We start from the raw sequence: 17,113 nt of genomic DNA, 5'->3' as shown, positions 1-17,113 counted from the left end.
GTCTATTCTCAGATACTTCTTCCTTTCTGTGCCTGAGATGAAAAGCTCAAATCTTATTTCCACTTAATACGAATCAATTGAAAAGCATTTATTAAGCCTCTATTAAGTACACTGTGCTAGGTGTTAAGGATACAAAGATGTTAGAAATGAGCCCAATAAGCCCCCAACAGTGAAAAACAGCTCACCTTAAACAGAGAACAATACCTGTTGTGAAATCAGGAAAGCTTTTATTAATCTTTATGTCCATTCCCTCTGGATGGACGGGTAGCCTATCTAGTAAGGTTACAGCACTACTACAACATGTTCAGAAAGATGGGACTTCTTATACTGTTTTCCGAACTTTGGATCCCCCAAGATATGGTCCCCTGGCCATGTGACTTTATGTTCTCCTCTCTGATAGGCTTTTCCTCACACAGCTCATTGGGCCTGCCCATTAGTTTCTGACTTTCATCCTGTCCATGGTAGGTTGCAACCCTTATCATCTGGAGCTGTGGAAAATAGAACTTCCTTGTTTCCCACAAAAGACAAAAATGAAAATTTCCTCCTCCAGGAACTTACATCCTAACTAGCATTGGTTGTGAAGAGTAAGACTTTTTTTGACTTATGATGGAAAATGCTGTCCACATCCAGAAAAAGAACTGTGGAGTCCAGATTGAAACATGTCATTTGCTCTGTCTACTTTTTTTTCGTTTCTTTTTTCTTGTGGTTTCTCCTATTGGTTCTAATTCTTCTTTACAACATGACTAATGTGAAAATAGGTCCAATATGAATGTATATGTAGAGCCTGTATCAAATTACACACTGTTGGGGTGGGAGGAGGGGAAAGATAGGGAGAAAATTTGGAACTAAAAATCTTATGGAAGTGAATGTTGAAAATTAAAAATCAATATTTTTTTAAAAAGAGTAAGACCTGTTCCTTAAGGTGTTTTAGATAAACAAAACTTGGTTACAGTATTTTACAGGAAGCCTTGGAGCACAGTTCTTAACTTTTTTTTTCTTATGTCACAGACCATTTTAGCAATGTGGTACAGTGCAATACAATAAACATTTATTTAGTGCCTACCACGTGCCAGGACTAGTGCTACAAAGTATCCTTCCGTTTGTATATTCGCAGGCCCCTGGATACAAAAAACAAACAAACAAAAAAAGACACTCCCAGCACTCAGGGAGCTCACCGTCTAATTAGAGGGTGAGGTAATTTGCAAATGATATTTACACATTCTGCACTCCAAAATTAGGAGACAAAAAGATGAATCTAAGAGAACAAAAGACAATGCTTACCACTGTGGCATAGTCATTCACACGAGATTAAGGACCCACCTTCTTTATAAATCAATCAATAAGCATTTGTTAAGTGCCTCAGTCAATAAGCATTTAAGTGCCTACTATGTGCCTTATCAAATTAAAGGGGACAATTTCTGGAACTATTCTCATTTGTGGTCCTAAGGAGAAGACAGCGTGGAAACAAATACGTACAAAGTAAGCTCTATACAAGTTAAATAGAACCTAGCTAACCTGTAGAAAGTGGAATTTTAGTTGGAATATAAAAGAAGCCCCGGAGGTCGGTAGTCAGAGCCGAGGATGTAGAGCACTACAGACATGGGGAGGTCGGTGTCCCTGGATTGAAGCACGTGTGAACACTCTGGTGAAGCCTTGGGACCCCACCTCGAAAGAACGTTTTCAAATGCATAAAATAAAATGCATGGGATTACAAAAGAAACCAATCACACTGAAATAAATGGTTTTTTGTCCCCTGGCCCACTAAGTCCATCACCCACAAACCCCTTCCCGCCCTCCTCTCTCCCCCACCCCCGTTAAGAATCCTTGCTTTGGAGGAGGGTGAAGACGAGGAGGTAGCATTTTTATGGCGTTTTAAGTTTTGTAAAGCATTGCACATGCGTGATCTCATCTGCTACTGTAGCCTGCCGTCTACCCCTCCCCCTTCACAGCGAGTTAGGTTCCAGTTGCCAAGCCGCAGTCTCAGCTCTCTGTTCTGTCTCCTTGCAAAGTAAGCTCAATAAAGTTTTTTTTGTTTGGTTCGTGTGTGTATATATACAGAGGTTTTTTTTCCCCTCGCCACTACCCGTAGTGCCGTAATCCTTCCTGCGGCTGTCGTAAAAGTTTGGTTTCCCCTTAGTAACGAACCACGCAGAAGGCATGGCGGCGTTGGCGACGGAGGCCCGGGTGCTCGAGGGGCCCGGCGCCGCCGGAGACAGGCGCTCCGCCCAGGAGCTGAGCCAGGCGGTGAGCCGCCTGCTTCCTGGCCTGGAAGCCGAGAGCAAGCTGAGCCGGCGCCGGGCCCTGGAGGGCCTCCAGCGGGAGCTCGAAGAGGGGGCCCCGCTTCCTCCCAGCGCCGACTTCCAGGAGCTCTTCGGCCGCCTGCTCCTGCCGCGGCTGCTGCGCTGCCTGGGCGACCCGGCCGAGAAGTGCCGCACCCTGGCCGTGCAGCTGCTCCGCCTGGGCCTGAGCCGCGGGACCCGGCCCCAGGACGCGCTGCCGCAGCTCATGCCGGCCCTGGCGCAGCGCCTGGCCGGCTCCGGGCCGCCGGTGGAGCCGTGCGAGGAGCTGCGCCTGGCGCTGGTGGAGCTGCTGGGCCTCGCGGTGCGGCTGTGCGGCCGCGGCCTGGCCCCCTACCTGGACGAGATGGTGCGCATCCTGCAGAGGACCATCGTGGACCCCTTCCCCGACGTCAAGAGGGAGAGCTGCAAGCTGGCCGGCGAGTACGCGCGGAGCATCCCCGGTAAGGGCGAGCCCGGCCGCCCCCCGGAGCGGGTCGGGTGGACAGGCTTTCGCTCAACGCGTCTCTCTTTGCTTTTCTCCACAGACCATTTCCACATGCAGTCGGAGTCCTTAATTACCCCGCTCATGCAGACCATTTCCCACCAGCACTCCAAGGTCCGAGTGGCCGTGATTCAGGCCACGGGCTTGGTGATACAGTTTGGTAACGCGAAGTCAGTGGACGATGTTATTTCTCATTTTGCACAAAGGCTGTTTGATGATGTCTCCCAGGTAACTTTTTATTTTTTTTTCTGTCCTTATTTGACACTTAATTTCTCTTCCCATCAGGATACTTGGTTAGGTGGTGCTAACAATTCACTTTAGTCGAAAAGAAAATTCTATTACACTAGTATTAAACCGGACAGTCCGGGGGCTCTTTCATTCAGAAGATAAAGAATCTGCAATATGTTGGAAAAAAGTGGAAAATTAATGTTCTTCAGAATCTTTAGGACTGTATAGAGCAGGCATTGTTAATCTTTTTTATGTCATGGATCCCCTTGACAGAGGAAGATAGTAAGTTCTTTTTTGGAGGGAGAGGAGAAGTATAATTAGTTTGAGATGCCTGCAGATGCCAGTTTGAAATGTCCAGTAGACAAATGGTAAATGTGGAACTGAAGCTCAGGACAGAGACCCAGGGTGGATTTATGAATTGGGGGGTTATCTGCATAGAAACAGTAGTTGAACACCTGGGAAGGGATGAGATCATCAAGAGACAATTTAGAGGAAAAAGAGGACCCAGAAGAGAGCTGTAGAGTATGCCCCCCCCATGTAGGTGATAACCCCAAAAAAGAGACTGGAGAAGCTTCGGTGCAGTGAGGATGAGACCAGAAAAGATCAGTGCCAGCAGAACCCAGGGAAGAGTGAAGTATCTAGGAAGTGGGGATGTCTGTCTGTGATGTCAGAGGTTGTGTGTGTCCTTCACTCTCGAAGAGGACCATGACATCAAAATGATGACATGACTTTCAGTTGATTTTGGTTTGAGTGAGGGAGGGCTGTGCAAGGTCACCAACATCACTTTCTTCTCCTGAGCCATCTGGGTTCAGTGGCCTGATGGCCAGCTCCAGTTGTCCTTTTGGCCCAGTGATGTCAGAGGCCAGTAAAGATAAAGACTGAGAAGAGGCCCTTGAATTTGGTATTTATTATTGTTCGGTTGACCTCATTTGGTGTTTTCCTAATGGAATGGTTTGTCATTTCCTTCTCCAGCCCATTTTACAGATGGAAGAAACTGGGGCAAATAGGATTTAGTGACTTGTCCAGGGTTACACACCTAGTGTGTTTCTGAGGCCAGATTTGAACTTGGGAAGATGAGTCTTCCTGATTCCAGGTCTGGTAATCTATCCACTGGTATTTGAGATATCACTAATAATTTTGGAGGAAGTAGTTTTAGTTGAGTAATGAGGCCAGAAACCTTATTAAAAGGAATTGAGAAGTTAGTGAGAGGACAAAGTGCATACAAAATGTATAAACAAACTTTTCTAGGCTTTTAGCTATGAAAGAGTTAAGCCTTGAGAAGATTATAGGATCAAGGGAGAGATTTTTGAGGATGAGGAAGACTTAGGCATGTTTGTAGGCAGTAGGAAAGGAGCCAGTAGGTAAGGAGAGATTGAAAATTAGAATGATTGTGGGGGCAAGCTGTTGAAGGACATGTGATAGCATGGATCCAGGGTGCTCTTGGAGAGGAGCAGTTTTTTAGAGACTAGCTCTGAGGGGTGGAGAATTGGGCATGATGTCAACATGTTTTGAGATACAGAATAGGTGAAGGAGCCTGTGGTGAATGGCATATATTTTCTTAGTAAAGTAAGAGGTAAGGTCTGTAACTGAGAGAAAAAAGGGGGTAAAGAGGTGAGGGAAGCTTGACGAGAATAAAAGGTTAGGAACAGCTGCTTTGAGAAGTAACCAGTAGGGAAGAGTAGAATTGCCTTGCTACAATGAGGGCCAGTGTAGTAAACCCAGTCAGCACAGCTGTGTGACATTCAGCACATTGTTTGACAGCCTGTGAGTAAAAGCAGAAGAGATAGATGGTAAAGGTAATCCAAGACAGGGATTCAGCAAGACCTGAATGATGACAAGACCAAGAGGTCAAAGGATCCAAGGGTAGAGGATGATGTATATTAGACTGAACTGGTTAACTGTAGGGTCAAGATTGGGAAAGGAGGAAAATGAAATCAGAGCAGGGAGAACAGTGAGACATAAACTAGAAGTCATTACTTTAACTGGAATGCTATAATGTGCAGAAAAAAGTGAGAAAGATTTGGTACTTGCTTCTTAACATACATATTGAAACAAGTTGGTGGTGGGAGGTTCCTTTTTTAGTTTTACTGCCTTAGAACTTTCCCAGGTTTTCTTGACAGAAAATACCAAGTGTGAATTTGCAAGAAGGGTAAAAGTGTCAGAAAAAGGAATGAGACTTGGTCTTTCCTTCCTCTCCCTGCCCCATTCCCTCATTTTCATTTAAGACATGGAAAGAATGAAGGAATCTAAGTAAATGACATGCTTTTGGAAAGTGTACTCTCAGACCAACAAGATTCATTTAGTAAATTGCTTTTCCCATTCCTTTCTCACTTAGTAGTACCAGTGTAGTATTTCTTCTTTCTTTAGTAATTAAATCTTCAAAGATGACATAGATTGAAGATACATACACACACAAAAACCATTCACAGAAATTATAGCTGGTTTTATTTACACCTTTCCTCCCCTGCCTTCTTCCATTAACCAATTTTTAACATTTTTATGCTCTTAGAAACCTAAGAGTGGTGATAGATGAGTTAGGTTTCATTGACCTTTTACTGGCATAATGGTGTACACAGTTTCTTACTTTATAAGTGCTTATTGACTGACTCATTCACAAGGGGAAAGTTCATCAGAGTTAGAGTAAAGAGAAGAAGAATTGGAAATGATATCAAGAGGTTTTAAGGTGAAGCAGGGGAAAGGAACTCACAGCAAATGGTCTCTGTTTTCTCAGTAAAGTATGAGGAGTTCTCAGCTCAACTCCCTCCGCAATCTCCACTGATTAGGGAGCAGTCTTCTGGAAAAGATAAGAAAGAATGGGACCACGGGTATTTGTAGAATGGTTGTCCTTGATGAGAAGATGGTATGAGAGGCTTGAAAATAGTGGGAAAGATTTGGATTAACCTCAGTAAGGATTGGGAAAGAGAATCTATTAGAGAAGACTAAAAAAACTGCATTGCTTCTGAGGGTCCAAATGAGATTAAATAATGTAAATCATAGGGATTGGGAGGGAAAGAGATGAGAATTTTGGCTGTAGGAATGCATCTGGGATCAGTAGGTAGTTAGATACCCTAGTGGCCAAAGGCATTATTACATTTCCTAAAGTTAAGCATTCATACTTCTTGGGAACATTTTGCTTACTAGGACAAACTCACTAATACTGGAACAAACTAATTGGAGAGTAAAACCTTGGCATATTCCACCTTTTTATCAGTTGAGATTTTGTTAAATTTGTTTTTATTAAAGAAAGATGAAATAATTGAATGTAAAATGTACATAAAATATACAGCTTTCTTTTTAAAACAAAATTGTTTGGTTCTTTATTTCAACAGAATCAGACAACAGGTGCTACTGTGTAAATATGAAAACTATCCACAAAAGTAACAACTCATACTTCTGACTGTAGGAATTCATAACACTTAGATTTTAATCGTCTTATCTTCTTGATTGTACTGCTTCTGTTGTTGTCCACACACGTGTTCTTCCCAAAATTCAGTTACAGTTACTTTTTAAGTAAGAATATTTTGTTTTGTTTTTCCCTGACCTGGACTAGTTACTACTTAGGGGATTCTTGAGCTTCTTTGTTTTTAATAGGGCACATTTCGCTTTTCTGTGGTTCCTCTATTTTAAAATCTGTAATGAATATGTTTCAGTTAAGTTGTTTTATATAAGTTGTGTTTCATTTTAAGTTATTTGACATGATATTGTCTGAGCTCGGAAATCAAGCACAATTGGGCTTTATTGGTCCTGGAATGAGTAAACCCCTTGGGGATGCAGAATATTGTACAGGCTTTGACTTTTAGAGAGCCTGGCAGAAAGCTGTCCTGGACCTCTTTCTTAGAAGCAGCATATTTCAGTGGCTGTATTTGCTTAATGTATGGCCTGGAAGAACTGGGTTCAGAATTCACCTCTGCCACTGACAACTGTATGACCCTGGGCAAGTCACTGGGAGGACTAGACCTTTGTTTCTCTATCTGTAAAATGAAGGGGTTGAACTTGGTGATCTCCAGGGCCTCTTTTGGGCAGCTGGGTGGTACAGGGGATAGAGTGCCAGATCTGGATCTCAGGAAAACCTGAGTTCAGATGTGGTCTCCCAACACTTGCTAGCTGTGCGACCCTAGGCAAGTCACTTACCCCTTTTTGCCTCGATTTCCCCATTTGTAAAATGAGATGAAGAAGGAAATGGCAAACCACTGCAGTATCTTTGCCAAGAAAACCCCAAATGGGGTCATGAAATGTTCAGATCTGAGTTTCTAATCATACTATGATCCTTTTCGGGCCAGAATTTGTTCTCCGGTACCACCACATGAAGAGTTTTAGAGTGTGTGGTAGTAATGAAGAAAAAAGTAATGGCATTTAGTGGCCAGAATAGCGCTTTAAATCTATATCCTCTGAAAATGATTGCAACCAGAAGACAGCCTGCAGATCCCAAACCCCACCTTGAATCCACTGCTGGTAAATGGAGTTTACTTATCATATGAAACTGGAAAAACAGAATAAAGGACAAAAAAGAATTTGATGTGCCCCTAAAAGACTGCAGCTGCTTTGAGATTTTTGGAAGATGAGATACTGTGTAAATAGGACACCCCTTTTAGGTAGAAAGCTGCTTTTCTAAGCTAGAAGGGTCATCAAAATGGCTGTGTTGTAACAGTCTTAAAATAGAAACTTACTGCTACAAAGAAAGGATACAATGTGAGTGATTTATATTTTTTATTACCGCTTACATAAAGCAGATACTAGAGATGTCCATTACATTATATTTGGAAGAAGAGGAAAGTTTTACACAAAAAAGAAAGATATTGTTAGTTCCAAAGCAATGACACCTGACAAGATGGAAGCTACTTTGCCAATTTTCTATATCTGTGTTTGAATTCATTGTAAGAAATTTAAAATTATATCTGACAATTTTCAAGATGTTATATTGGTAGTATTTTGGCATTTTATGAATTGTTTTAAAGAGGTTTGGGTCAGGCTATTTGGGGCTGTTGTAAAATATTTAGGTTCTGAGCACCACAGAGTTCACAAACTGAAAAGCCACTAAAATGATTGATCATTAGAAAGGGAAGAGAATAAGCATTTGTAGAGCACCTCCTATGTGCCAGGCACCATGCTAAAAGCTTTTTAACATATGTCATTTGATCCTCACAAGGACACTGTAAGGCAGGTGATATTATAATCCTCATTTTACAGTTGAGGAAACTGGGGCAAACAGATTCAGTAACTTGTCCTCACCTACTATGTGTCTGAAGCTGGATTTGAACTTGAGTCTTTCTGACTCCAGGTCCAGTTCTCTATCCACTGCTGCTCAAGATGCCTCTAAAGTTATTCACTTAACAGGTGCTATGTGTAAGTACCTTACCAAAATAGGATGGCATTTTTAAAAAAAGAGATTGATTCTTGTTGCTTACTATGTGGTGGATCTTGGGCAAGTTACATGGCCTCTCTGAGCCTCAGGCCCTCATCCCTGAAATGAGAGCTTTGGATTAAATAACGTAGAGTCTCTTCTAACCCTAATGATTTTGTTATTTTAGAACCATGTACTTGGTGAATATATTGGTTATGAATTTACTGTATCCATCCATATCAGCAAAGGAGAATGTTAGCATGGACTGTTCACCAGACTGTGAGACCAGCTTTATTATCTAGAACTGAATAATTATATTGTTACAATAGAATTCTAGTTATTTTGAACTTTTTTCTTTCAGAATGATTTTTATAAAAAGGAGACCTGATATAGTAATTCGTTTTCATGTACATGTCAGTCTGCTTTTTACTTAGGCTTTTTAACTTTTGTATCTCTAGCTTCATCCCTCCTCTACCCCCACCATTTTAGGGGTTGGAGTATATGTGTAGACATTGTCAGTAACATGAAAGGTTAAATAGGTAGTATTTCTGTTTTGAGCCACTCTCTAAACAGTTTAGTTTTAAAGTGGGTTTTTTTTTAACTGAAATGTTGTTTTCTACTTAATAAAACTGTTACCTGGCAACATAGTGTTTATCCTATATGAACAAAAAGAAATCAAATAAATACCTTGTCACTAAGTTAAATTTATAAGATTCTTTAGCACCCTGGCAAGAACTAGATAGAAAAGATTGGCTAGGCTCTCACTAAGGGAGAGAGGGGAAGCCAAATACCTAAAATCCTCCTCCTTCCAACTTATTTTCTTCCTCCCTAGCTGTTTCAGTTCATAAAGTGAGAAATTTAAAATTTTCTCTTTACAAATAGTTCCATTCTTTCATGTTTCTAGACATGAATGCCCATTGTATAGGTTCTGATAGCCTTGTACCTGGACAGCTGTGCCAGATGTCACAATTAAAGTATAGGCAGAAACAGAGCATCAAAACTCGTTCTAGCAAGTTTATACAGTATTCTTGAATGTTGGCCTTCGGCAAGATTTTACTTTTTTATCATAAAACTCTAAAGAGTATATTTAAACCCTGCCAGATTGGCACAGCATAAGTCTCTAATTATTCTTCTGAATGCGTTTACTGTCATCCATGAAGGTACCGTACATTCTTACATATGTTTTGGCACTACCTGTGTTGGATTTGGGATTGGGGGGGGGTGGCATTCAGTAATTGACAGACTTTCTAGTATTATCAACAGATAGCACTGACTGAACTTTGTTTGCATGTTGTCTTGAATAACATTGTAAGAAATAAGAATGCAAGTAAGTGCCTTTTAACTTTATTTGTTTCCAGTAATTGTTTGTATTGCTATGTTTCTATGACTAGAGCTTTCCTTCTGCTTTTGATTTTTAATTCCTGTGGCGTTTCTATTTTTTCATTGTCTGACTTCATGTAACCAAAAGAACTTGATTGCTATTTGTTTTACCACTAGGAAGCAAGCTCTTTGAGGTTAAGGGCTATTCATTTTTGTCTTTGTCTCTCCAGTGTTTAGTCCAGTTCTTGTTACAGTAGGAACCCTCTTTGTGAAGCTTTTTCAGGTACTACATTTTAAAAGAGTACTTGAGTAGACTTTGTTACATTTTCAAAACCCTGACTTATAGACACACAGCATTTCATAGGCCCCGCTTCTTAAAGCCCCAGTAAAACCTTGGTTGTAAGTAACAGGCCATTCTGACGTATTATTAAGTATAATGGTGCTCCTGGGAGATGAAAAAGTTAACACAATCTAACTGCCTGCTCTCTTTGTAGTGACAGATTTAAGTGTTTCTGGGGGATTTTGAGGCTTAAACACAATGTAAACAAATATTTAGGTAGTAATTTTTTGGAATTAATGAAAAATCAACAAACCAGCACTGGTTATTGTTAGCAGTGGAATTCACCTTCCCAGATGATCAAGAAACAACTATTCTACTTAACTGAATATTTTTTCTATTTAGAACTGACCACATGAAAAGTAGAAGAATTATGAATATGATTATATAACCAGAAATTCTGACATAGGGTGCGAAAAGTCTACATTTGCCTGTACTACACTTTAGGGTGTTCAGATTAGCATTCCTATGTACCAATTGACACTAAAATTCACGGGAGGGATTGTGTATAGTGGAGTGACTAAAGATTTTTTAAAATAATTACATAAAATTTATTTTGCATATTTTTACAAAGTAATAAAACTCATTTTCTTTTATAAATAGGTTCGATATGCTGTGACTTCTGTTGTTGGAAACTGGCTGTTGGATTTGAGAGATAGATATTCATTCTTTCATAAGCTAATTCCTTTGTTATTAAGCAGCTTTGATGATGAAATACCTGAAGTCAAGTAAGTAGGATATAATATTGCCTCCTCTGCTCTTCCCCTCCCTCCCCCACCTTCCAGGGCAGTCCCCTGGAATAAAAGAGAGAAAATTAGCCAGTACATCAACCAGGATATTCAGTATTCCATGCTTATAGTACCCCACTTCTTCAAGAAGGAAGGAAGAAGTAAAGAATGCTCTTGTTGTCAGTGTACTTTCTGGAAGTGAATTTAAACCAACCTATAAAACTCTTAATATAAGTCATTTTTGCTATTGAGAGTAGTAGATTTTTCTGGAGTTTGACAGTTTTTTTCCTAAAAATTCTAAAATTTTAATTTTTCTGAATTCTGGCTACAATTCTTTTTTTGTCTTTTGTGGTCCTCAGATGACAGAACATAAAGCCTGGGTCCATACTTGGAATCCTTGCAGCTTGGTAGATAACTGCCAGAGCTTGGGCTACACTGGCTTAGCCTTTGAGAACTCAATGGTATTGAATATGTGTGTGTCTGTGTATGTGTGTACATACACATTGATATGTATAGAAAGAGAGTTATATTTTATACATAATATATATTTTTTTAAGTTTCAGTTTCTATAAAATTATATGTAATTTAAAGCAAATTATATACAATTTATATGCATATAATATTTTAAGATTTCAGTTTCTGTGTGCATATGTATTTTTGTATGTGTATATATATGTATATTTATACACATACACACACATAGACACACACCCAGAAACTGAAACTTTAAAAATAATTTATAAATATGCCTATGCTCTAGGTTCACCTGTAGGAGATTCCAACTGGTCCTTTGTATTTGAACTGTTATAAAATTAGGCTGAATATAAAATTTCTATTACTTCATCCTTTTAACATTGATTCTAAACATTTCAGGTAAATATGAACTTTAGTTCTTGATTGTGCTTTTGGTGCAAGGATATTAAACAAGGAATCGGTTCTTGGGTTTCCACTCATCTGTGGTAAAAAATTCAGGTATCTTTCAGTGTTATGGGAAAGCTTATAGTTTTCTTACTAAGTGAGATAAGCACAGGCTATCCAAGTAACATTTATTCAGACAGATTTAATTCAAATCAATAGGAATTGATTTTCATATCTCCCAGCATTACCCTTTCCTATCATGACTACGTACTTGGGATTTTTTATTTTTCTTTCTTTTTGTGTTATAGAGAATTAGCCGTCAGTCTCTGGGAGAAGATAGGCCTACAGTGGCAAAAAGAAAATGAAGACGATCTGAAGGATAAGCTTGACTTTGCTTCTCCTCCCCCATCCCATTACCCTGAAGGAGGTAAGTGTGATTAAATAGTAATTAGCCACATTGCCAAAAGGCGATCCAAAGTTAGTACTGATCTTTGGATGGCAAGTGGGATAGAGAATAAATATTTATTCTAAGTGCTTTACAAATGTTATCTCTTTTGACCTTCACAACATGGTAAGTGCTTTTGTTATCCTTATCTTACAGATGAAGAAACTGAGGCAAACAGTTTCACTGACTTGCCCAGGGTCACACAACTAAGAAGTGCCTGAGGCTGGATTTGGCCTCAGGTCTTCCTGACTCCAGGCCCAGCATTTACCCACTGCCCCCACCTAGCTGTCCTAGTATGGGCAGACAGTATGGCAGATCATTATTTGTACAGGAAAGGAATTCTGAAATTGAAGAAAAGTCCTTCAGTGACTAAAATTATATCACAGTCCAAGTTTAATTTGGAAGGCAGTATTATGTATTGGTGTCTTCAAAGAATTGTTCTTTCTTTTGTCACATTAAAATCTTACTCATAGATATGATTACATACCATATCAGCCAAGTAGATTTTCATACTATTTGGTTAAAAAAGGCAGTAGAACCACCAGATTAAGAGTTAAGGAGAAAAATGACTTATTTGTCCCAAAGAAATTCTAGAACACTGCCTTTCAATTATTTTTATTCTTAATGTCTTTTTTTCACCTCTTTTATTTTAGACATGGCAGTTCTGGTTCAGGTAGATGCTTTAGGTGTTGGAATCACAGATGATTCTTTACAGCAGATTTCTTGGGAATTCCTGACTCCATATCTTTTCTGATATTTCTTAAGTTAGGTGTTAGAGAAACATTGATAGTAGGTATCTACATGAAGATAACTCTTTAAACCACAAGTCAGAAAATGATCTTATACTTCATGATATTCCTGTGTCTTTGGATAGATGCAAAGATTAAACTATTTCCCTCCTTAATTTTTTGGCTGGTTAATAGATTATGAAAATGCATTATTTATTTTTTCATTTTAATTGAATACTTTGTTCCTTAAAATAAAATATTAATATCTTCATTGGCAAAGACAAAAAGTAAACACACAGTGCAGTTTGAATCAAGCAAGTATATAGTTGAATGTGTGAGATATTTACAATCAAATAATTTAATATAGTACTTCTCTTGCTTGAGTATCTGATCAAATCTTTGCCCTCAGGGATAGTGTTGCCAAACTGAAATAGAGTATTAAAATAAATTATTGTCATTTACATAATGTTTGATGATAGATTTACTATCAAACTGGAATTTTCCTCCTTACCAGAATCATTGTATCAAATGATGTTTTTTATTCCTGTCATTAGATCTTGTACTTGCAGCTCAGCCTACAAATATTATGATAAAAAGCAGTAAATTTAGTGTAAAATAAATGTGCATGTTTTAGAAGGCATGAATCAGAATTGTAACTTTAGTATTTCAAGGGTTAGTGATTCCACCCATATGGATACTCCCTCCATCAGTGCAGATAGCAACCCCTCTCTGATTTAACTTAGAGTTTTTCAGAGTAACACTTGCCTTAAACTTCATCACCCAACCTGGTGGTTATCCTCTCCAAATCTGGATAGACTGCTTCATGGATTACAAACATAGAAAGTCCATCGCCACATCTCTATTCCAAACCTGCTATAGTTTTGAGCTCGTGTGGCATAATCTTTTTTGAACCCCAGGCTACTAATGCATTACAGTAAGATATTAGAATGGGACTTTGGTAAAGGAAGAGACTTAAGGAAATTAGAATCAGTAATTTTTTTTTTTATTAATTTTTAACATTTATTTTCACACAATTTTGGGTTAGAATCAGTAATTTTTTGTTCTGATTTACAGAATGGTTTTGAAAAGGAATTCTTCCCTTCAGAAAAAAAAAGGTATCAAAATTTGTTCAAAAATGTAAAGAACACATACTTATTTTAAGTTATTTCCTCTTCCCCATAAAGGGACTTCTGACTCTTCAAACCCTGGTAATCTTTTTTCTCTGATTGTTATTTAGAATTAACATTTGTATTAGTTAGCAGTGGTGTAGTAGCCACTTGGTTGTATATAGTGTGACAGAATTGCATCTTTGTTTTGAATATTGTTAGGTGATTTAAAACTTTATAAATGGGTCAGATAAGACTATTCTTTACGGAATATACTGTTTCCATAGCACCTTTCTTCAGATTCTTAATGCTGTTGTTTCATTATCCCTGTACTCTTGAATTGCCTACTGAATCAATCAACAAATGTTTGAGTGCCTTCCAAGTGAAAGACACTGTGCTAGGTAGGCCACAAATAAATGTGGGAATTGGGATAAATCAAGTCTGTAAAAATTGATATGTTTGGATTGGATCAGTGTTTTGTAGCATAGCTTATACTGCAAACTGCTGTACAATGTCTAGATTTTCTACCATGAATCATTTAAAATACAGTGGCTTTCAGCAGTGCAAAGGTTTGTCCCAGAGCTGCCTATCTGAGATACCAGGTTGTGGAACTCAGTGGTGATAACAGAGCTGGAAATTTGCTCAAGGGCTCCTACCGAGGCTTGGAGAACATAAGGTGTGAAGGAATCTAGGTTTTGTTTTTTGTTTTTTTAAGTTTCTGGGCTTAAAAAAGTAAGGACCTTTTGGTAATAAAAGTTTTGTGAGCTGCTAAGTTGTTACATTATCAGCAATTGGGAAAGTGACTACTTATCATTAGTTGGACGTTGTTGATTTTGAAGATCTTTATGATCTCTCCCAACTCTAGTGATCTGGGAGGTTTTTGTTGTTGTTCAGGCCTTTCAGTTACATCTGACTCTTTGTGACCCCATTTTGGGGTTTTCTTGGCAAAGATACTGGAGTGGTTTGCCATTTCCTTGTCTAGCTCATTTTACAGATGAGGAAACTGAGGCAAACAGGGTTTAAGTGACTTGCTCAGAGTCACACAGCTAGTAAGTGTCTGAGGCTGGATTTGAACTCAGGAAGATGAGTTTTCTTGACTCCAGTCCCAGCACTCTGTACACTGTTGTACCTAGCTGCTCCCAAGGCTACCACATTATAACTAAGGAAATCTATTAAATACTTAGTAATACTTTTTCTCAACAGGAATGCAGGTAATTTTTTTTAAAAGAACAAAATATATTTCCCCAATGAAACAAACCCCTCTAGAATAGACTAAAATATTCATTTTGTTAGATCCTCTTTCAGAGTCTGACAGGAATATAAATTCTTCCAGTTAGAGCGTTAGGTAAAAACTGTTGGAAACAGAAGAAATGTTTATAATCAGTAATTTCAAAAAGTTAGTTATCCATCCTGTGGACAAATATAACTGGGACTAACATTTTCTTGGAGCAGTGTTCCGGCTGTGACGTCACCATTGAATTGAGACAATTTAATTCTTTTCCAAGACACCCTTTTTCTCTATCTCTTTGTTAGCATCTGCAAGTACAATAGTGACCTTATGTCTTTGCGTCTTTGTATGAGCAATTAAAAAATAAAATCATCCACTGTAAAGTGTTTCTAGCCATAACAGTTAGGTTACTTTTTTTTTTTTAAGAGATTATAATGCTTGAGAACCTTTGCTTCAGTTCTCACAAAAATCTAAATTTTATTAGAATTTCAACATTTTCTCCTGGAATTAATTTTCTGTTCTTAGGCTATATATGTGCATTTTTAAATCTAATTTTTCATGATTACCTGTTCTTTACACTATCCCAAATCTGTATTGATAAGCTTATGGAAATGAACCATAAGTCACTATTAATGTTAATATTCATATATATCAATATATAACATTAATATTCATATGTAATTAATAGCCTTTCAAATGAAAGTGTGGAAGATATGTCTATATTAGAAGCTTAGACAATGTTAGAATTATACTTTTGATTATTTTAAAGAAAATAAGAGGTGAAAAGCACAACAGCCAGATCTGTTGACTACATTGTTTCAAGGTAGCTCTTCATTACTACAAGTTTCCTATTATATGATGTGTCGATGTCTTTGAAGCATTAAAGCCATGGTGAGCTCTTGAGTAGATTAGAAGAGGGTCATTTATGGTCTTCAAGACAGTTATTTACCAGAACATAACGCTCTTAGACTGCAAAAGAGCAAGTTCACACTTGACATGTATCTGCCAAGCACATTCAGGAATCCCCCGCAGCAAGATTACTTTGTGACTTTGGGTTTCCAGAGTCCTCCTTTGAAATTATTTTTCTGTTAAAATTGTTTTCCTTTCCAATGCTTGAGTGAAAGGGGAAGCACTTCTTCATAATGATGAGTGACCTGCCAGGTCTGTTTCATGCAAGAGAATAGATCGAGTTGTTACTTTTACTCTCTTTGGAATACAAATAGAATTCCCTTTTAATGCATGTCATTCATTTCTTTATAATGGGATTTGGTGTAGTTTCACTCAGTGACTGACAATCTAGACTACCATTACTTTTTTGAAGTGTATTAATTCCAGTTTTGGAAAGGAGAAAAGTTTGAACATAAGGTGTGATACATTTTAAAAGTTACAGACAGCAAAAGGAGTGTTGGATTGGGGGGAAGCTTTACATAGACTTTCAAGTGCTATTGACTGCTGTTGAGTCTTGGCCACTGAGTTAGATTGGAGCTATTAATGAGGATAAAGACTGTCTCCCACCCCTAACTTGACCTCTTGAATGATTTCCTGTTGCTGTGTCACCTTCAAGATATTTATTCGTATGCCCTTGCTTTGGAAACTTTCAAAAATTTCCCTCACACTTGTTAGTGTTTGTACAGGTGAAGAGACCTCATATGTGGGAACAATATATTTTTTTAAAATTTTAATTAGTTTATTTTCAGTTTTCAACAATCACTTCCATAAGTCTTAAATTTTCTTCCCCTCCCTCCCTGAGATGGCATGCAATCTTATATTGGTTCTACACATTTTCACATTAGTCATGTTGCATAGAAGAATTAAAACAAATAGGAGAAACCATGAGAGAAAAATAAAACATAACACAAGAGAAAATAGTCTGCTTCATCCTGTGGGCAATATTTTTTAAAAAATTACTCACATAGACAGTGCTTCTGTCTGTAACGTGGTGGGCTATGTTTAAAAAAACAATTGATTTCAGCTCAGGGACCTTTTTCTCAGGTCTCTCAATATCACTGATTT

The 17,113-nt window shown here is 38.3% G+C and overlaps 1 protein-coding gene across 1 annotated transcript in view; it reads left to right on the top strand.

The window, feature by feature from the left end:
• The first annotated feature begins 2,116 nt into the window (after positions 1-2,116).
• The window catches only part of DNAAF5 (dynein axonemal assembly factor 5), a 58,973-nt gene continuing 43,976 nt past the window's right edge, over positions 2,117-17,113 (top strand). The window contains exons 1-4 of the mRNA XM_072597798.1: positions 2,117-2,740; positions 2,825-3,009; positions 10,611-10,735; positions 11,902-12,020. Of these exons, the coding sequence (XP_072453899.1) occupies positions 2,158-2,740; positions 2,825-3,009; positions 10,611-10,735; positions 11,902-12,020 (1,012 nt within the window). The 5' untranslated portion in view covers positions 2,117-2,157. The remainder of the gene's footprint in view (positions 2,741-2,824; positions 3,010-10,610; positions 10,736-11,901; positions 12,021-17,113) is intronic.

Source organism: Notamacropus eugenii, chromosome 3 (assembly GCF_028372415.1).
Source record: "Notamacropus eugenii isolate mMacEug1 chromosome 3, mMacEug1.pri_v2, whole genome shotgun sequence".
Lineage (NCBI taxonomy): Eukaryota > Metazoa > Chordata > Mammalia > Diprotodontia > Macropodidae > Notamacropus > Notamacropus eugenii.
The sequence above is the reverse complement of the archived record's forward strand: the minus strand, read 5'-3'. Positions and strand labels throughout refer to the sequence as shown.